This window comes from Falco naumanni, chromosome 5, assembly GCF_017639655.2.
Source record: "Falco naumanni isolate bFalNau1 chromosome 5, bFalNau1.pat, whole genome shotgun sequence".
Lineage (NCBI taxonomy): Eukaryota > Metazoa > Chordata > Aves > Falconiformes > Falconidae > Falco > Falco naumanni.
Genome location: NC_054058.1, coordinates 28,826,197 through 28,847,192, shown reverse-complemented (window position 1 = coordinate 28,847,192; position 20,996 = coordinate 28,826,197). Strand labels below are relative to the sequence as shown.

At 45.2% G+C, this 20,996-nt stretch overlaps 1 protein-coding gene across 4 annotated transcripts; it reads right to left on the bottom strand.

The window, feature by feature from the left end:
* Positions 1-1,391: 1,391 nt before the first annotated feature.
* On the bottom strand, positions 1,392-20,089 carry LOC121088337 (cystine/glutamate transporter-like). 4 transcript variants are annotated; one of them, XM_040594215.1, is made up of 14 exons: positions 19,823-20,089; positions 19,030-19,134; positions 16,806-17,072; positions 13,911-14,037; positions 13,055-13,170; positions 12,251-12,393; positions 9,711-9,810; positions 9,577-9,621; positions 9,264-9,387; positions 8,846-8,949; positions 6,930-7,026; positions 6,049-6,198; positions 3,395-3,569; positions 1,392-2,485 (listed from the first exon to the last, which is right to left on the bottom strand). In XM_040594215.1, exons 3-14 carry the CDS (start codon positions 17,030-17,032, stop codon positions 2,421-2,423), a joined length of 1,473 nt encoding a protein of 490 aa, XP_040450149.1. In that variant the 5' UTR covers positions 17,033-17,072; positions 19,030-19,134; positions 19,823-20,089; the 3' UTR covers positions 1,392-2,420. The 4 variants fall into 4 exon arrangements, with proteins under 4 accessions (XP_040450149.1, XP_040450150.1, XP_040450148.1 ...); XM_040594216.1 differs by having other exon boundaries at positions 12,251-12,376; positions 16,806-17,070; positions 19,823-20,088; XM_040594214.1 differs by having other exon boundaries at positions 16,806-19,134.
* Positions 20,090-20,996: the final 907 nt, after the last annotated feature.

The window sequence follows — 20,996 nt, the reverse complement described above, 5'->3', positions numbered from 1 at the left end:
TAGCTTTGCTGGGAGCAGCATACCATCCTCTCTAAAAACAAACTCACCACAAACTGGAGACTTGAGCTCACTGTAAACTAATACCATTTGAACAGCATATTTTTTATTTTTATCACTTTTAATTGGAATGTCATCCGTGGAGCTGTTGAACCTCTGATTTCTAACTGTCAATATAACCATGGTACTATATCTGTCTGCGTTTCCAGTATCTGACAGGTCTTGGAGCAGGCATCCTATATATAGCCCTGCAAGATCATATTCTTGCAGAGTCAGCAGAGGCACCCAAGTGTGGTTTCCCTGCAGATGTCAAGTGATTTATCATGTATAAAGAAACCATGGTCCAGCAGGTAGGATTACTTTTTTCCCCCCAGGGAATTTCAGTTCTTGTTCCCTATTTCTCTTCAGAAAAAATGGACATAGAAGTGATGTTTCACTCTTTCTGTGTGTCTATCTGCAGACATACAGCAGCTCTGTTCCAATTTCAGACCACTCCAAGGTTTGATGCACGAGTACTGATGCAACAGTGTGGGCACACTGTGCGCACAGGGGTCCTGCAGCATGGGACCAGGCTGGCAGTGCCTCACACTTCTACCTCAGGATTTGGAAAATACACACACACAAGTACCTAAGGGGGGTGGACAGGCTATGTTGGAGTGATGGGGATCATCTTGTTCCACAGTGTCTTCTGCAGGTTGGTTCCCCAGCCACCCACACCAGGGCCTGGCCACTGGGCGTTGTGGAAAGGTGTGCCAGCGGTTCAGCTTCAGCAAAGCCTGGTGCTAGGAGGGACCGAGCAGTGTCTGGGAGCCTGGAAACATTTCCAGATCTCACTCGCAACCACACTATCATTTAAAGCCAGTACGTTCTCCTCCTGTAGGTTGTGATGGTTTTCCCTGTACGACTGGATTTCCTGTTGGACAATGTCCAGCAGCTCATAAATTAAACTGTGAGAGAGGAGGGAGGAAGTGAGCCCTGCAACCACGCTGCTGCTATCCCAGCTTAATTTAGCACAGGAACAGGAGGCAGTCATAACAAGAATAATAAATCTCAATTGCTTTCGGAAAAAAACCCCAGCTTATTTATTTCCAAATCTTGATGGTGAATTTTAACAAGTTCCAGTAGATTACACTGGGTTTGTACTTAGAGTAAAACCAAAGTACTGTTTACATAAATGTCTAATAAAGAAGATTTTTAAATGGTCCATGTTCTAATATTGCTCTCTCCAGCAGTCATTAAAGGAACCTCAGCATTCTACTTCCCATCTTTTATGAAAATATTAACAAATAAGTGATTGGAAATAGCTAACTGCTGTTTTATCTGGACGTAATGTTGCCACATTAATAATGTAAACAGAAGTAATCCAATAATGAAAACTTTTCTTATGTCAATAGTTCAAATGAAAATTTATTTATTGATTCAGCAAGTCTTTAAAGTTAAAGCTCTGACAAAGTCTTTCACATGTTCTTACAGCACCAAAAGATGCACTTCAAGATTCTGCCCAAGTCTCATCAGTGGTCCTGTCTAACTAAGGGAGAAGTTGTATTTCATGGGAGTTGAGCCAATATCTGAATTTTCAAGTTTACTTTTACTTACAATTTACTGGTAGTACTGGGTAAGGAGCGGGGCTGGGGAGTTGGGGGAGGGATTAGGATCTGTTTTGTCATATTCTTTTTGATATTAAACTTTTTTAATCTCTTTGTACACTTTGAAATGTCATTTCAGAAAAATAAAATTCAAAATTGAAACGTTATTTCAAAGCAAAATAAATTCATTCTGCTTATACAAAATCAAAACATCCTGACCTTACTTTGTTAATATTTGACTTTCAAAAGGGGATTCAAATATCTTCTCATTAACCTGAATCTGTATTTTTCAGTGAATAAAATTTTATCCCTCTGCCTCCTCCTTTCCAATTCATCTACTTTACTTCTAATTTGCTGTCCCCACCCATTTCCCTTCATAACGCTTGTCCAGTGTGGCTACTACACTTCAGTTCGAAATCTGCATTTGGCTTCCATGTATCGGACTCTAAGTTCTGCAGTACGATCCCTTCCCGTATTTGCAAAGTTAGGAAATGTAAAAATTGTGTGTGTGTGTATATACACACACTATTTTACTGAGGACTGAGCTAGGATGCAAAATTAGGATCTTGGTAGATCCTAATCTTCGAAGACACTGCAGGCAAAGCAAGCTCATTTCAGAGAACTACACTGGGTCTGCTGAAAAAAGAAAAAGGCTGAAACAGATGTGGCACATTAATCCTAATCAGCAAGCTTAGGAACACTTGCAACAAGGTTTTGGCTCAGGCTTATCCTCATTTGCAGGATGAAAAGAATAAGAACATGTCCTGCTTTTGGTAGGATCAAAGGTATCAGAAACGAAGTAGATTTTATCTCCTCCTATGAGTTCTGATGGTTTTCTTAGTAAGTCTTGATTTCTTGTTGGACCACTTCCAGCAGTAACTGTAGTTTGTGTGTAAGGTAATCTGAAAGGGGGGGGGAGGGAAGAAAGTTTAGTCTGGAGGAAATCTTGAGATATGACTGAAAATCAGAGCATCAGCACTGATGGCTGGAGTGCTTTATGTTAGCAGATCACTCTATCTGTTTCCTTTCTTGCTTGTTTTCTTCTATTCAGTGGTTACTGATATACCTCAGCCCAACAAAAGAAAATAAGATTCATAACCAAAATTATACATTAAACTAAAAACTGGGCTCTTGTTTCTAAGTAAATAATTGTGCCTCCAGGGCTACATTCAAAGGAAATCTGTGCTAGACAATGCACACAGTGGAGATGTATTTCATTTATATGCCCACATCTGTGCCCAAAACCATCCTGGTCTCTTCATCAAACACAGAGCCCTCAGGCAACACCATCTTCTTCTACAAGACCTCTCCCCTGCCTTTCAGAAGTGTTTTTGTGCACAGGGTTGCAGTGTCTGCCTGTATGTTTCTCCATCCTAGCTTTTGATCTTGTTGCTCAGTGTCAGCCAAATTTGACCGAGGGGTAGTGATCCCAAAGATACGGTAAAGTTTAGTAGAAACCAGGGCTGGGGTGCAAAAGTAATCCTCTTTGTTCCCTCTGTTGGTAGGCCTCAGTCCTGTCTTTTTTGAAACAAAGCATCGAGCTGGCTTGTCAGTATATTCACAAGCCGGGTAGACACAGCCTGTGCCTGGCTGCCAACCACCTGCAGCACAGCCTACCCCTCCTCTCTTCGGCTGCGGAGGCTCGGTTTTGGGAAAGCCAGTGAGGGGGTTGCACAGGTTGTGAATTAGGTTTCATGAGGTCTGTTGGTCATGGAGTAATTTGCGTTAGAGATGAGCCCTGGGAACAATGCAACATCCCCACCCCTGAGCGAGTTTAGACCCACAATACCGAAACTCAAATGCATACTCACAAAATGGGCTACGGCAACGACTTGACATTTGCCTATGGATTATGAGGTAGTAGACTGGAAAGCCACTTAAAACCATGGTGCATCCGATACTAATGTTCACAGGGTCTGAGTAGAAAGACATTGCCACTGTGAAGAGGCAGATGATGGTAAAAGAGATGGGAACGAACAGGGGAACCTGGAGAAAAGAGCACAGAACACTCAGGCAAAGCTGATGGCTGTTGCAAATCAGCCTACGTACATCCCAGCACACGCTGTAGTTGCTTCTCCATCTTAAAGAACATGAGAAAAAATCACATAGGTGTCCCGCACACTTTTTCACTACCATCAGTTGTGAACAAGTAGGATGCATAGAAAAAAAATTGACTCATACCACCTTTGGAGCCCAGTGTGCCCTGTGGGGTGCATGCTTTCCATATTCATGTGCATCAAAATGAATACCTCACTTGCAACTGAAAGCCAGGCCGGGGGAGAAGGCACCTATACCCACCCCACTGCTCTCTGAATATGCCACTGCTGTGCATGCGCATGCGCACATACCTAATTGCCACCTGTGGTGACTGCTGGTAGAAAATCTGCAGCCAACAGCAGAAGCAGCACTTTGAATCGAACTGTTCTTTGGTTATTACACTTGTGACTCATTTTGACCCACCTCCGGCTTGCCTGAGACTTACAGTGGCCAAAACAGGATAAACCAGACTGTCTATTGCACCTACATCAAGAACATGAGCTTCAGCGACACCCTGATGAAAGACCAAAGCAGCAGTCAACATTTCAGCATTAGCTGGTTGGGTGAGCCAGTTAATCTGGGTTATTTGGAGAGTAAATCAGAAGACTGCGATAAATAATAAAACTGTGAAACATTCCCTCAGTCTTTGGATCCAACCTCAGCCAACATACTCCTTGCCATGGTTGATGGAATGAAGGAGCTGCTGGTCTCATCTAGGGTGACAATCTCTTTTCCGGTAATAGAGATCTTATTTTGGATGCTGACCATGCCGAGCTGGAAGAGATCAGTTGCTGTAGCGATGGCAGCCATCCAGCCACCAAACTTACGTGCTCTTGCTGTCTTTCCAGCCTGAGCATCCCCTGCCAGCCTCTCTTACGTGCTCGCCCTCACGCTGCACATCTGCTCGAGAGGTGCGCGAGAGGACTGCTTCCTCCTTTTACCGGTGTTTTCTCACCATTTTGAACTCAAATTGGTAAAGAGAAGTACTCGCACAATCACGTTATTTTAGGATTTACTCTTCGTAAACTGGTGGCAGAGCACGACCTAGGTCCGGCCGCTAGAGTGCAGCACACGCCCGCGCCACCTGCGCGCAGCCCTTCCCCCCAGGAAACGGGGCTGCCCCTCTCACCGGGTTATAAAAAAGAAGGAGGGGGGGGAATATCACCCAAACTGACCCAAAGTCAAGCATTTCCCTCTCTCACTTAATCTGCCCCTAGGAACCGTGAAAAACCTACATCTGTTTAAAACAAGATGGGGCAAAATCTCAGCAGCGGAAAAGACCACTAGTGCCATCCACTAACAAACTTCCTCTAGGAAGCTTGGTTTAAAAGAAAAAGAGAAAACTTATTTAAAATCTGGTTCTGGGTGAGTACACGAGTGCAGCCAGCCAACAAACTGGGAAGCATCAAGGTCTCTGCTAAACATGTTGTCACCAGCAAAGACCAAGAAAAAAAAAATTACCCCAGACCTTACATCAGCCCTTGCACGGCTCAGGAGGAGCCCTGGGAGTTAGGGGGAAGCTTTTCTGTCCCCTGAGCTTCTCGCTGATCAGCTGCCCAGTGCCTGTAGCCTCGGAGGTCTCCTCGCCTCCCTCCTCTCCGGGAGCTGGCTGGAGGTGCCATGCAGGCACCACTGGAGACAGGAACACACTATGCACACCTCAAACGCCATCCCGGCCAAACACCTTCTGTGCATTATCTGGCAGTGGGAAAGTTGCCCTGAGCACAAGAAAGCTGCTCCAGCACCAATTCCAGCATCCCCCTCTGACACAAGGAGGATCCCAGCACCCAGCAGCTTGAGAAGGGCCACCAGAGGGGCCCAGCTGGAGCCTAGGGAAAGGCATGGGAGGACAAGGTGCTTACACTCTGTAGTAGGCATGCACACCCTGTGCTCATCCTCAGGGTTTGCAGCAGCAACAGTTGCACACAAGTTGCTTTACACTATATAATATTTTTGTGCCAGCAGATGGTTGCCTTTAAGTCAGATTTGCTTCCAGGTTCTCTCTGGCCATGCGCTTTTGCCCCAAGCGTGACACCAACCCTCTTGCTTTTCAGCTAGAGCTGAGACTGACTTACCCCTGAAATAACATCCAGGCAAGAGTCCCTCCTTGCAGCCCATGAGAGATGAGTGTGGGAACTGCCTTCTGCACATCTCCCAGTTCCAGCCTGAAACTTTGATCCCTGGAGCAGGCTGTCATCTTACAGATGCAACTGATGACACTACATAGGACCAACTTTATAGGATTTACCACATTTGGCTACTTGGGCACATAAACTAATTTCCCACATGCCTTACTGAGCAACAGGGATCAAGACCCATTAGAGCCTAAAGGCAACCATGGCCATGTAATGCTCTAATTATTAGCAAATCAGACTGTGAAATGACAAGCCTGTGCATTCCTGGCTGTTAGACGCATGCCATGCATTACCTTGAACGGGCTGTGCAGCTCCGGATGACGGTGGCGATGGACAATGAGCCCGAGGGTAGCTAATCCTATGAAGAGCCATCGAGAAAAGCTGAAGAAGTTCATTAGATGGTAGATATCTCCGATACACACCATGGCAGTAACCAAAGGGAACTGAGCATTGTGAAGATGAAATATAGTTGTTATATTACAGTCTTACTACTGTACATACATAGCCTTACTACGGTCCTCGGACTAGAAAGGGTACTACAGATCACCTCCTCCAGCCCCCCTGCAACCACAGGCAGCTACCTCACAGCCCCAACATTTCAGAGGTGAGAATGCTTTACAAAGTAAGTGTCACAGACTGAAGACAAAAAGCCTAAATGCACTATTATGACATGCCACAGAAAGGAGCGATCCTTTTAAGATCAGCAGCAGCTTTGATGCTTTGTGTCCTAGGCAGGGTAATTAAAACATGCATGATCCAAAAGCCTGTGCTGCCAGTACAAAGGCTACCTACAAAGATACCTGTTCAGTTTTTAGCAGGTCAGCCAAGCTGTGAGGCACTGTAGCACAGTTAGGATGGAGCTGAACCATTGCCGGAAAAAAAACCCCAAACCAAAACTGACAGCATCTCTGCAAATGGTCATTCCCTGCATTTCCACCATCCCTGGGAATTTCAGTTTTCTAAATAGCCAAAGCCTGGCAGAGGTGTTTTCATAGGACAATATCAAGCAGCAAATGTGGCAGATGGGAGGGACAGTACTTTTAAAAAAGGTGTCCAAGACTATAAGGTAGTGGGTTTGGATGCCACTGCTGGTACAAGGGGACTTAATACTTTGCAGCCCTTTCCACTCTTCCTCCTTCTTCATTTTTCATGTCACACAGCCAGATCTCCTTACCATTAACATGACAGCAGGAAGGGGCGTGTGCCTTCGAATGTGGATCATGGAGAAGAGAGGAGGCCACTGTCCTTCCCTGGAAGCCACAAACAGAGTCCTAGGAAAAGACAGGGAGCCCTATGCATTAGCATCCCACATCCAGACTAGAAATTAGATCAGTTGCTGGACTGACCTGAGGCCACAAGGCAGCCCCCACCCAGCACAAGTCTGCTATTCAAGGCCACAGTTCTGCCTTTAGCCGCACTTTTGGGGCATTTGGAAGAAAAAGCCAATGTCGGATTCCCATAACTTTCCCAGGACCAGTTGCTTCAACACAGTGCAGAGCCCACTAGAAGGACCACTGACAGCATCCCCTTTGGGCGGCCCATTAGCAGAGACCTTTGGGCAAGTCCAGAGTGACCATGAAGGAGTTCAGTCTGGAAACAGAAGTAAGGAAGTTTCTGGCCATCAGAGAAGCAGTTAATCTTTCCAGTAGGAAGTGGAGGGCTCACAAACTTTAATTCTTTAAGAGAGGCTGGTGAGTTTATGAAAGGGGATTGTCAGTCTTGATGCATGCATATATATATATATACACACACACACACACATATACATATAGTAATAAATATATAGATATATAAAGTGCAATTTCCTCAGATAATACTGGATTTTCAGACTTCTGGCCAGCTATTGGGAAATATAGTTTGGTGTACTGCCAAGAGGCCAGTTACATAGAAGACCAGCTACAGAATGACAGCAGAGAGCTCCTTACCTCCATCCCTCCTTTGACTCATGAAAGGGCAATCGGGGAGAAGGCATTGCATCCAATTTCACAAATTTAATATCCACACAAACAAACCATGCCAGAGCATCAGCTGAGCTGGAGCAGGGCCCAAAGCAGCTGGAGCAGGAGTGTAAAACTGGTTTTATTGCTGTCTCTGTGGTTTTGCTGGGGTGTGGCTGGCCAGCAGCCAGGGAGGCCCCATCGCTGTTTATATGGCCTTTCTGCAGTGATTATCTTAATGGTGCCAGGATGAGGGAGAGAAAAGCAATAGGGACACACAGAACCTCTGCGCTGTCCAGGGACTTGTCATCCTCAAAGAAAACCACTATCTGCAGGAGCTAATGGGGAGGATTCTCCACACCTATATTTAATACGGGAATTCAGGGTAGCAGATCAAATAACTCATTAGCTTTCACACTATGAAACATCCCTTTCATTTCAGCTGATTTTTCCTTTTGCAATCAAAGCTGTGAAGCAGAACCGGCTCCAGAGAGTTCGCTCAGCTTCTCAAGACCAGCACAACATGCTTCTCTGTGAGCTCTGCCCTCCTCTCCAGTTTCAAAGCTCCCATAAGGACTTGCAGCATAGTAACCAGTGAAGCTGGCAAGATAATTTTTCCATGGAACAAAGCTTTTCTTATTACTACAACAAGACTTGTTGAGCCTCGAGTATTGCTTTAGGAATAGCCCATCCCCAATAACATTTCACTGACCTCAAAGCAAAGTCCTCGAGGGAGAGTTTGCCTTTGGCCAGAGATCTTCACAACAGAGGGACCCTGTGCCCTGCAGCAGAGCAGCTGGGTGAACCCAGTGAAAGAAGACTCGGTCTCACTGAGCAGCTGCCAATGTCAACAAAACCTCTAGTTCACCAGAAACATTGACATTTCACTTTAAACTGGGAATTTAAACTGAAGGGCTAGGGGAGGAGATAAAAGTCTTTGTTTGTGACCAGCCTCGGACACCAAAGTCTGGACCTGGCCAGAAATAGAAAGGCCAACAGGGATCATCCTGCACTTGACATCCTGGGAATCAAAGGCCTTACTTTTTGCCTAAGAGTGGCTAAAATGCCATCACATGGGTAGGCAGTTGCACAGGTTGCTGGTGCTTCCCTCTGATTCAGTAAGCCAAAAGTAACAGATTCTGAGGGATGTGACCTTGAAAATGTGAAGATTCCTCCATTCATTGTTCCAAAGCAGGACAGTGCAACAAGAACAGGGACCACAGAGATCAGGCTTTTGAAGGCTCGCTGCACAAAGCTCTGGAGGAAGAACAAGTGTGACTTTAGGAGCATGTGGTGACATCTAGACAACATCAAATTCACAAGAATGAAAACATCCTCCATTGAAAGAAAGAGTAAAATATAACTCATAAATCTTGCATTTTCATCTGCAGGTTATTTTTCATTACGTTTTAGGCAAGACTAGAAGAATTTATTGTTGCACAGTAATCCAGAGAAGTGACAAAGCAATAAGCATTTTATATGAAAACCGTCACTGAAACACTTGCCTTGACCACCCCTTCAGCACAAGCTGATCACACCAAAGAAAGATAACAGCAGGGGTGACGACTCACCACAGCCACAGCAGGAGAAGCCAGAACGTCTTGAGTTCCCAGGACTGTGTAATAGGAGATGTTGGTGAGCATGTACCCCACAATTACTGTGATCACGGACACAATGACAGCCAGGGGGATATTTCTACAAGAAAGGGGAAGGAAGAGACACACAAAGAACAAGCTGTTATCCCTTGTTATGCACAGTATTGCTGCAGGTTGCAGCTGGTGTTAGTTAGGTGAACCCACAAACTTATTTCCTCCTGTACGGCGTCTGGGAAAGCCGCCGTACCCCAGAGGCTGGTAACCCAAGACAACTCCTTCCCAGCCTTACCGTTCAGGTCTGACCAACTCTTCACGCACAAAGCTGGTCTGAAACCTGCACGATGGGAAAAGACAGGGAAAAAGTTTGAGCCACGTCTCAGACACCAGTCCGCTGCCCATGAAGCGCCCTCCCGTCACACCTACCAGCCTGAATATGCGAACATGCCTGCATAAAAAGCCAGGGGCAGCTTATCCAAAACCAGTGACTGTCTGTCAAATGCATCCTGAAAGTTTTCGGTGTGGCCTGCAGAAGAAATGAACAACAGACACGGAGCAGGGAAACATCAGGCAGGCTTCCTTCCTGCAGGATAACACCCTTTGTACCTCTTGCCCAGACCTAGGAAGTGTGTTTTGACTTCCTTGGAGCCATGTATTCAGATTTTTTTCATTGCTTTAATTTCAGTGCTGTGCTGATGTGTTTACTTCACAAACTGTGACAGAACAAATCATCCCCCATCCAGCTATGGGAGACATTTCAGGAAGGGCAGCAGTGGCGGCTGGTTCTGTTTCAGACAGAGCCTGCTGTGGGAACGGGAGACTGTGGACACGAGAGGACCTAAGTTGTCCTGTTCTTTTTTAGGCCCAAAATTAATCCACCAGGTTTATCCCCCTCTTCCCCCCTCCAGGCCCCTAAGCAGCAGGATGCACACTTCTCTTTGATGTGGTGTAGCCAGCGAGGCAGCTAAATCGGCTCTCGCTGTGCTCCCTCTCGATCCCACTGCTGGAGCGCTGACCCCAGCCCCATGCTGGCTGGAGCATGGGAACCGGGGCAGAGGAGGGAGCAGGAGCAAGGAGCAGGGACCGCCAGCCTGGTACCCCGCTCTGGGCACGCTCCCTGCCCAGCGCCCCTGCCAGCCACTGCGGCTTGCTTGCAGAATGAGGAACTGAGGACACAGAGGGCAAAGTAAATAGAATTAAAAAAGCAGAGGTGGCTCAGATAGATATCCTGTTTTACCAGCTCTCCCCATTTTCCTAAAAGTTCTCTGCTTGAAATAACAACAACAGCAAACAAACAACAACAACAAAAAAATCAAAGTTAGGATTTTGGATATGAACCGTATTTTATCAAACTCCAAAAAAACCCAGAGAAGGGAGAAACACCTAACAGGTTCTAATTCAAAGGGGAGCCAATAAAAAACCCACAGTCAAAAGGAGCTGTATTTCCAGCATTTTCAAATCCAGTCAGCCCAAGGTTTCACTCCATATCCATACTCAGTTCTTCATATCAAAGTCTCTTTAAGAGTAAAAGGTGCAGAGCTTGCAGGAAAGGCATGAAATGGTATGGAGCACATGGGCAAAGTCAGGCCACTTCTGTGGAGGTGACTCTGCCAGGAGCTCTGTGACGAGATTTGGGCATCTGAGTTTGAAACACTGGCCCAGCAAGTCTCTAAAACAAACCTGAGCCAAAGGGAAGGCAATGACAGAGGAAAAGACAAGAGTGCAACCAAAACAAGTAGAATAAGGCAGGGGAACCAGACAAACTGATTTAAAAGCACAAAACTGATTCTTAAGCCCAAAAACACATCAAAAAGAAAACAGATTTGAAGAAAACTAAACCAAAATATGGGAGCAGGCCTATCAGAGTAGTCTTTTTATGTTCTAAAATGATTGCTGGTAAGTGATGGTGCATAAAAAGGATTTATTGTCTGCAATACATTAATGACTGATTTATAGTCCCCCATGAGTCATGTTAAATACAACCTGTCATATTGAGGTCTCTTGGTGAATTCTCCCTCCAGATGTCACCGGCACTTATCCTCCTCACTGTAGGATGAGTGCCAGGGCTCCAGCCTGTCATTTGAAGGCATTCCTAACAATAATGGCTCAGGATTTCTAGCTGCAGGGCAGTCCTTCGGTTCAGAAGTGCTACCAGCCTGAGGGGATCTTTGCATGTTCAAAGGAGTCAGCTCCAGACATCAGAAAGAAACATGAATGTGGAGCCTACTGCCTGTGCCGTTTTCTCTGCAGAGGAAGGTAATAGCTTGGAGAGGGAGCAGGCTTCATCCCTTGTGTGGGAATGCCTTGGGCTTTTCTATAAACTGAGGCTTGGATGAAAGCCAGTACTCTTGCATCATTCCCAGAAGATACGACTGGTAGGTTTTTTTTGCCCACTCCAGATGTGAGCGCAATCCTGTGCGAGTCCATTTTAAGTTTACTAAGTTACTGCTTGTCTCAATTAGGAGGTAAAAAACTTTAGCTTAAGCCACAAAAAGGTTAGAGATGCAGTTACCAGGGCTCAGCTGAGGGCCAGTAACTCATTACACAGCTGTGACTGGCTCGGGTCACCACGGGATGCTGTCACACATCTCTGATGTACATCAAATTTTTGCTGCATTTGAAAGATTTTGAGCCACGCTGAAAACAGGCAAGTCTGACACCAAAGAAAGACAGTCTGTAGAGGAAGGTGCCTGTACGACCCTGAGCAGGCTCACACAGCCTCAGGTACTGAGGCTTGCTCAGTTTTGGAGAAAGCACAGCTGAGCCAGGCGCATTGACCTGGTGCAATGATGCCACTTAGTGCCAACTACCCTGGTCTCAGCTCCCAGCTAATTCACATCCAGGGCACAGGCAGGGAAAGCTCCCGCTAGCTAAAGGAGTGCCACTCCTGTCACTAGTGTCCAATAAAAGCCATGACAGACAGGAATGCCGAGCACCCTCCCTCAGCCACGCAGCAGCACACCTACCCTGGGCCAGCAGCATCATCCCTGGCACGATGATGAGTGCAAGAGCTAGGAGTTTGATGATGGAGAGAGCCGTCTGCAGCCGAGCACTCCAGGTGACACTCCAGGAATTGAGGGTGAGGACCATGTCTGGAGGGGAGACCACACTGCTACAGCTGTAGCCCATGCTCGATGCATATAGGAAAAAATATAGCAGCAGTCTCTGCTCTAGGGATGCCAGGGAGAAGGCTGCATCTTTACAGAGAGGATGCTCAGCATGAGAGATGTCAGAAAATATTACAGGTGTAGCCCCATGTACAGCATTGGAAGGGGAGCTGAGTTATGCTTCTGACAGGGACCAGGACCCCGGTTCCTGTTGGGTGATTCACACCCGCCTGAGGGGAAGGTGTGAGTTTGCAGGGACGTCTCAGCAACCTCCTTCACAGTGGTCCCTGTGCCCACACACACCCACCTAGAACAGGCAGGACAGCTTCACAGGCTGGATGCACCAGGTGAGCAACCCAAAGCCTTGAGCCTTATACCCTCAACCCAGGTGGCATTTACATAATTATACAAGAAGAGTTCCCACTCTTGCACTTGGCACAATCTCCCAGACCTAGGGCTCCAGCTGCTCAACAGGGAGGCCCATTCCTCTTCTTGGAGGACATAGCGGCCCCAAACCAGGACCTTGGATCAGAAAGTTTTGGGTGGCCAAAGGAAGATGGGGTCCTGATCCCACAGTGATCCCAGAAGATAACACTCTGTAAGTGCCCCTAGTCTAGGGCAGAGAAGCTTCAATATCAGCATCCCATAGAAGTTGGTACTTACAGTACCCCAGGAGAGATACAAGCTTCACAGCAGGGACAGGGGCTGCACAGGGGGCAAAAAATGGCTCCAGCATGTAGCGTCCAAATGCCAAAGAAACCACAGCACTGTTGGCAGGCCTGGGGGTGGGAATCAAGCACAAACTGTGGTCTGCGGATGGCCAAAAAATGACATGATGTAAAAATGCACAAAGCTCGGGGGGTGGGGGTGGGGGTGGGTGAAGATTCCCCACTCAGCTTAATCCTTCTCTCCCATGCAGATGGTGAATTCCCACAGAGTCTTTTTCATAGGCTTTTCTCAGTAAACGGGTTAAAAATCATATGCACAAAAATATTAATTCCCAACTTGAATGTAAAAGTTTAGATTAATTGTATGGAGCCATGTAGTGGGGTTCATATATCCTGCTTCATCTCAGCTTACATGAAGGACACAGGTTATTGAGAGGTGAGGACTTTCTTTTAGAAGTTAAAAAAGAAGTAATTTACAATTTTCTAAAGTATTTTTTAACTTAGGGCTAAGCCAGAAAATTGCCTCCACCAGAGAATCTGAGAAAGTTTCAAACTGAAAATAGATCTGAAATAAATTTGACATCTATTGTCAGTCTCTGAAAAATACCATGGCTCTTGGAAGATACCAGCTGCCAGGGGAGAAGAGAGATATTCTTCAAGTACAGATCACATTGAACATGTGTAACCATTTACTCATTATGCCTTCTTCCTTTTGTCAGCAAAAATCTTTAAAAGTTGTTCAGATTTTTTTCTACTCTTTCCTTTTCAAACTGCCTAGACTGGCACCATAACTTTTGGGTTTTTAAACTGTTACAGCATCCAGCAAAAGGCAAACAAACAAAATCTCTTACCTGATAGCAAAAAACTCTGCCCACAGGAATAAGAAACTTGGCAGAGGCCCTAGTGTCTCCAAAATGTAGATATAATGTCCGCCAGACTTGGTGATTCTTGTTCCAAGCTCTGCATAACTCAAGGCACCTGGAAAAGTTCAGGTAGAAATGCACTGAGTAAATCATCCCATGGATTTTCTTTTCTTTGTGTCTTTCCAGGGACTGAATAAATCTGTTTAAAATAAGTAGTGAATTAGAGAAAGAAAACGAGAACTATCGTTCTAATTTTTGTGGTTTTTGAAGTTTTTTTGAAATATGTTTTGAAGTAATTGACTTTGTCAGAAGGAAAGAAATTCTCTATTTTTTGGTTAATGATACAGCTTTTCCACGGAAGTTATGTGGAAAAGTGTGTGACAGAAACATTGCAGTAAGCTACAAGAGGTTTCCTTTGAAAAATGTCCTGAAGGTTCGGGTTCTCGCCTCTCCTCACAGTTAGGCCACTGAAATGGTGCCTAGAAGGCCATTACAGCAGCTCAGCCAACAGGCTATGGCTGAACTGATAATTTCAATCACATTTCTGATCACAGACCACATATTCCTGTGTCCTTATCTTGCATCTTCATATAAATCCCTTCCTTCATTCAAAGACACCAGGCAGAGGACCTGGAAGGACACCTCCTCAGAGAGGGAAGACCTGCCACTGGGGGAAAATATGGCCCCAATGGTGCAGAGCAAGGGAAGCATCCACATGACAGTCTCAGTCAGTCTCTTCTCACATGTTCACATGCAAGTGCACCAACAGAGCTGGGGACAGCCTTCTCCTGCCTTGACAAGCACCTCTGCGCCTCCCTGCCCCTGTGCTGGAGCACAACAAGAAACACCGAGAGAAGCATGCCAGAGAAGGCAGCTTAAAACTTTCAGGCAAATGGATAGGAACATTTATGCCTCTGCCTGTACCAAAAAAAAAAAAAAATCGCATCTGTGTTTTCTCTATAGAGCACTTTATCAAGTCATTTGAATGCGTCTAAGTATGACTCTTAAGCCCTACCTAAACTGGATTCACCTGCTGGGTTAAACATCCTTTGTTCACCAAAAGAAATCATAAAACATTTCACTTCTTTGAGCACAAATATCCTTGCAATGGGGCTGCAGCTGTTGGGATGCGATCCTGTTGGGTAAGACCATCTCTAGCTGTGCTATCTACTTATCTGCCCAGCTCAGGCAGCTGTGGAGGAAGAGCACAGAGGAAGGCAGTGCTGTTACGGCCACCGCTCCAAGCCCCACATGGTGATTGTACCATACTCAGGCCACGCTGATGGGGAGGACCTCAATTTTCCTGCCTCTCTGTTAGCAAATCTGTGCAGAATATCTGTTCAAGGTGTTAAATATAGGCAGACACCTCATCTCATTTATTCCGGTGGGTCCCTTTACATGCTTCAAGCATGTGTTTAAGTGCTTTGCTGAACTCATGCTATGGGACTTGCATAAATGCCTTACTTGAAAGAAAAAAGAGCATAAAAGAAAGCAGGCCTTTTCAACGTACTGCAAAAAAAGTGTCAGGAAAATGATCAGGGGAGGTCATCAAGCTGATAAAAGGGAAGAACAACCAAGAAATTTGGCTACAAAATACAATAACTAGATAAAGAGGCTCCCAAGGCTCTTCCAGCAGAATCTATCAAAGGATGCAATGGAGAGAGAAACTTTTCGAAGTGCAGAGCTTGGGCTATGTGATCAGCACACACATTATCATTTATTGCTCTGCTCAGTTAAAAGAAACACTGTGTTCACTTTATATTTTAATATTTTCTTTAAGCAAAAGTATATCATTCGCCAAACAATCACACATAGGCTGCAACATGAAATATCAGTACACATATGCTAAGAGCAATAACCATGCTTGTTGCCTTATTAACAATTTAATGTCCTGATTTCTAAACTTGCATGCACGTCACAGTGCCAAAGTGTTTTTCTCCATATGGAGGGTTTCTGCTTCCTTGGGTTTTTTCTCCTTAATTATGACAGAAGAAGAATGTTAAAGTCTCCCACTGAAATAAACATCAGGTTTCTCCTGAGAGCTGAGAGATCTTGCAGTTCTCCTGACAGCACCTTTAAAGCTTTTATGAGATGGTGATTTTATACAGTTAACGAAGGAAATTAAAAGCCATACATTTTATTCATTGATACTTTAAAAGCTACATTATTTCAGAAGACCTAGAATGAAACAGTCATCAAAAAAGTCAGCTCTTTGTGAGAGAAGAGTGATATTAAATGCCAGAAACCAAGCCAAGGGCAATGCACAGAAAGCAGGGCTGAACGCACCAGCCCCATCTCCTGCCCCAAGGCAGCACCAGACACATCCGAACCATTTCTGACAGACACCCAGACACCCATCCCAGGCTGGTGGGCACTCCACAGCTCCCCAGGCAATCTGCTCCAGTGTTTCTTTATTCTGAGTGACAGAAAGGGGATCCCTTAAGGCATATTAAGACTGTCACTTCTTGCCCATTTCACAGTGTCTGTGAAAAGCACTGCACAGCCCTCAGACTCAAGTGCCTTTTAGATGCCTGCATCTCCCTTCCACCTTATAGAAGGAGTCCCCTCATATTCCCCCAGCTTTCCTGGCAGAGACCATGCTATCTCCATCTGCAGCCATGGTCACCCCTCTGCCCTGGACTTGCACAGGATTTCATATTCACAGACCATAAGTGCTGGGATTCTCTCAATCACCCCGGAGGAATCACTTGCCCCAAGGACCCATAGTGACCCCTTCCAGGGCTTGTTAAACCTTTATTTCTGTTGCAGTGGGAACAGGGAATTTTCAGTTTATTCTTCTCCCAGTTTTTTGCACGTAAAAATATGCTGGTTGTCCCCACCTCTCAGGTGCTTAAGCAAAGGCTGACAAAGCTCGTCACTCACCAAACATTGAGAGGAGCCCACAGGCAAACCAGACAACCAGGGAGAAACCCACGCTGCCGGAGTTTTGCAGTACTCCCTTTGGGGAGATGAAGATGCCACTGCCAACCATGCTGCCAATGAGGAGCGAGAAAGCCCGCAGCAAAGTTATCTTTTTCCTCAGAAAGACAGCCTCCTCTTTCTTGTCTTTCCCCATGGCTTCCTTCTAATCCCAAAGGAAGGTCATGCATTCAGGAACTATGGTCTCCCACGTGTTCCCAAGGCTCACCTGTAAGATGAGGAAGAAGTTAGGGATTCGGGGGTCGTCTTTTCTGGACAAGGTTTTTCACAGAAACCTGTCAAGATCTCTTGAATCTGTTTTGCTCAGCTGCTGGATGCACCACCCAAAGCACAGGTGCACATAGCACAGTATCACCTCTCACACCGGTACAGCTCCTGAGGGGGGCTCTGACTGCGTTCTGCCTCTTCTGCCAAGGAGCACAGAGCGTTACAAGTTGTGTGCCACACTTCAAGGTATGATTTCCAAATGCAATTTTGATGCCAAGACTGGAACTGGCCGGGTTAGGGTTAATGTAACGGGACCTAATTTGGGGGAACACTGGTATCAGCACACTGGCAGAAAGCAGATTTCAAGTTGCAAACCTAATAATCAAGACCTTGAGGCTCTCTGAGGTTAATTTTTTTTTTTTTTTGAGGAGCAAAGAGCTCTGTTAGGGTACACAGAATATGTAAGCTTTTTAAACTTATTACAAGCTTTTTAAACTTCCTATCCATCCTTGCTAAATGAACAAACCCCGGTTTTCTCGTTAGGGCTTCATTTAATCAGTGTTTCTTGATACACTGTCAAGCCTTTTTGCTATCAGAGTACTGAAAAGCCAGGAATAAATACTCCTTACAATTTTAAGACAGAGCATATTCATTAATATCAGACATGTTATTCCTTCTATTAATATAAAAATTTGCTTGGTAATAACAGCAGAAGTGAAGTTTTTCCTAGAAAAGAGGGAACTTCAGACACTCTAGGGATCACATGAATTGATCGAGATCCAGGTCTCACACCACAGTAACCTACTTCACTACCTTGCCTCCTCAGGCGCTCTGTCAGTCCTGGGCTGGCACCTTCACCAAGAAACTCACCTTTTGCTGAAGCAGGTAAGTTGAATTCACATCAGTTACTACAGTCTAATTTGCTGTAGCAAACTTGTTTGAAGTTTTCATAAGAGCAAGGTAGACATTTTACACTGCTAATTAACGCTGGTGGAGCAGACAAGACAGGTCTGGAGCAGATAATTCTGCTCCTGTCCCCCTTCCTGCCACGCATCCCCTCCAACACGCACATGCTCAGCTTTAGTGTTTTTTCCGTTATTCTGACCCAGTAAATTGCAGATATAGTGAATATTTGCCTCAACCCCATGGCTGTATACTACTGCAAAGTTACACTGTGTGTGAGACCACATTTTATGGATTCCTTAAATTAATGACTGCAGTGGTGTGTCCAACAGCAGACAGTGGTCACCTATAGAAACTGATCTACACAGCCAGAAATTATTTTCTTGATAGTCTGTATTTTCCACCCATAGATATAAATGCCTCCATAACTTTGAGGGGACAACTCTTGTTACCACTCACCCACAATACTTTATACGCCCTGTATAAACCCTGTATAACTAAGGGCTTCTGTCCCCCATATCCAGCTATTTTCCCACCTGGAAACTGGCAGGAAGAAGCGGGGGCTATCGCTTTCTCCACACACACATGAATAGCACATGCAGAAAGCCCTCTCTCCTGCCAGCAGCGTTAGATGGTTTCTCTGAGATAGCGCCAAGCCTGCACAAGCATCTTCTCAATCAAACCAGCCAAGTTTAGTTATTAAACCTCTAATGAGTCCCAGAGGACTCCTTAAGGCTCAGATGGGTCTAGTCTGGTCCCGCAGAGCTGCTCCTCGGAGTCCCAAAACCTCACAAGGCTGCTGGAGACAGCAGCTCCAGAGGGATAGGAAAAGAGCCCGGGGAGCTTCCCAAGCCACCAGCTGCAGTTCCCTCAGACGCTAATTAATGGCTCACGTGAAATACCAACATCATCTGGTATTTCTCAGCTAAAAGGAGAACTGCAGAGCATTCATTTGCAATGGTAAAACACAGAGGGCTCACCGAATTGAAACCCGAGAGAGATGCTGTGCCTAGCTATGTCTAAAATGCCGTTGTGAGATAATTAAAAGGGCACTTATCTGTTTGGCTGGGTTTTAAACAAAGCAGGTGCATTTATAATCCATCAGACTCCCATATCTTGCTGGGATCCCGAAGCAGCAAAAGACAGCGTCTCTTTGCGGGCTCTGAAATTACACAAAGAGGAGGGGAGGAACAAAAAAAGGAGAGATCAAATCAAATTTACAGACCAGGTTAATGATCCAAAGTAAATAACAAACTCCATACTTCTGTCCACATGGTTTTTTGGTTTTTTTAATATATTACTGCCATGCAAAAGTATTTGGAGATAAAACAGTCCAGTACATTACAGAAACAAGAAATCTATCAGGATTTGTTCCAGAAGCTGTTGAAGGAACAGGGGGGAAAAGGGTCGGGGGAGAGAAGGGGGGCAAGAAGAAAAATTGAAAGAGTAACAGAAAGCAAATGAATAGCACTTCAAAGAGACACCTAGCAGAGCCCACCGCCTGGAGAGACCACTCCTGCCTGCTCTGCTTTCCAGCTACATTCCAGCACCAGGCACATTAAAATGCAGAGATGTTAATCCTTGTGGCAATGCTTAAGAATATTCACAATGTGCTTAGCACAAAGGAAATGCACAAAGCTGTGTTTTGTTCACCCCTTTTTGACTTAAAGGACAGGGTCAAATCCTTCTCATTTCAAAACGCGGTACCTTTGCATGAGATCATCAGCTAGCAGGGCTGGAGAAAAACAAAACCCATTTCACAACTTTTCACACCTGATGGTTCTTTACTCCCTTGTTCTTCATCTTTACTGATTTCTTTTTTTATTATTATTTTTAGCTGTTAATCTTACCTCACAGGCACTGCAGCATGGATGGAGATGAAGGAGACAAGCATAAAGGGAAAATCATATTTGTTATTCGTAGTGGTGTCTAGAGGCCCCAGCTGAGAGCAGGACCCATCGTGATCAGCGCACAGCCAGGGTAGATGTTACTCTGCTGAAAAGCTAGCAATATAAACAAGCGAGTTCAAAAAAGCAGAGGAGGCAGAAAGCATCGTTCTCAGCTGGGGTGCTGAGACCCAGAGCAACTAGTGACCTTCCTCCTGTCCCACAGGAAGTGGGTGGCATCTCTGGGAAGCAGATCATACCTCCAGCGTCCCAGTTCAATGACTTACCTCCAAACAAACCCCAGCTACTAGGGAATACTAACTATTTACAGCCGTATTTTCTTTGCAGGGGCCTCAATCAATACCATACAGCCAAAAACAGGTTAACCCTTTCCTTTTCATACTGCAAAAAATGCAGGCATTTTCTGCAGTTGAGCTTTTTTTTTCCTTTTTTTTTTGTGCCATGTGCCAAAAATGTCACTCCAATGTCCACCACAAGCAACAGGATCTAGCTAAATAAAATCAGCAGTGAATGGGAGCTTTTTTATTCATGCATGAAAGTAGCATAAATAAGCTTTAATGAGACCACTGGTGGTCTGTTCTGGGAACTCGATCAGAAAATCTAGGAGACCTGAGAGATGTTTGTTTATAGACCAAAATGAACACAAGAAACAGGCTGAAAAGACAAGACATGCAGCTCAACTTCTTTTCAGCTTTCTACAACTGGTTTACCACCCTGGATAAGAAACCAAAAGGGACAGTAGATAATAAATCAGACTCAGGCTTGCAGCCCAAGATGTAGTAATAAATCCAAAGTGATTGCCTTAGGTGTAAATGTAAGAATTTCCATTGGCGGCTCCTTCTACAGAGTTACGCAAATTTAGTCTCATGAATTGTCTATCAAAAGACTGCCATTCCTAACGCGTATTTCTTGATGAAAACATTTTTTTAAGCCTTAACAGCAAAATGGTTCTTGGCTCAGGTCACACCACTTACCATCTCATTCAGGCATTCCCAGTTGTCCTTTGGACAAGAGTGATTTTTTCTGGAAAACAGACTGATGCTGTGGTGAGTCTGGACCTCTTGGTGATGTGATGATAAACTTTTAACAGAGAACCTACAAGCGTTGAATCCACACT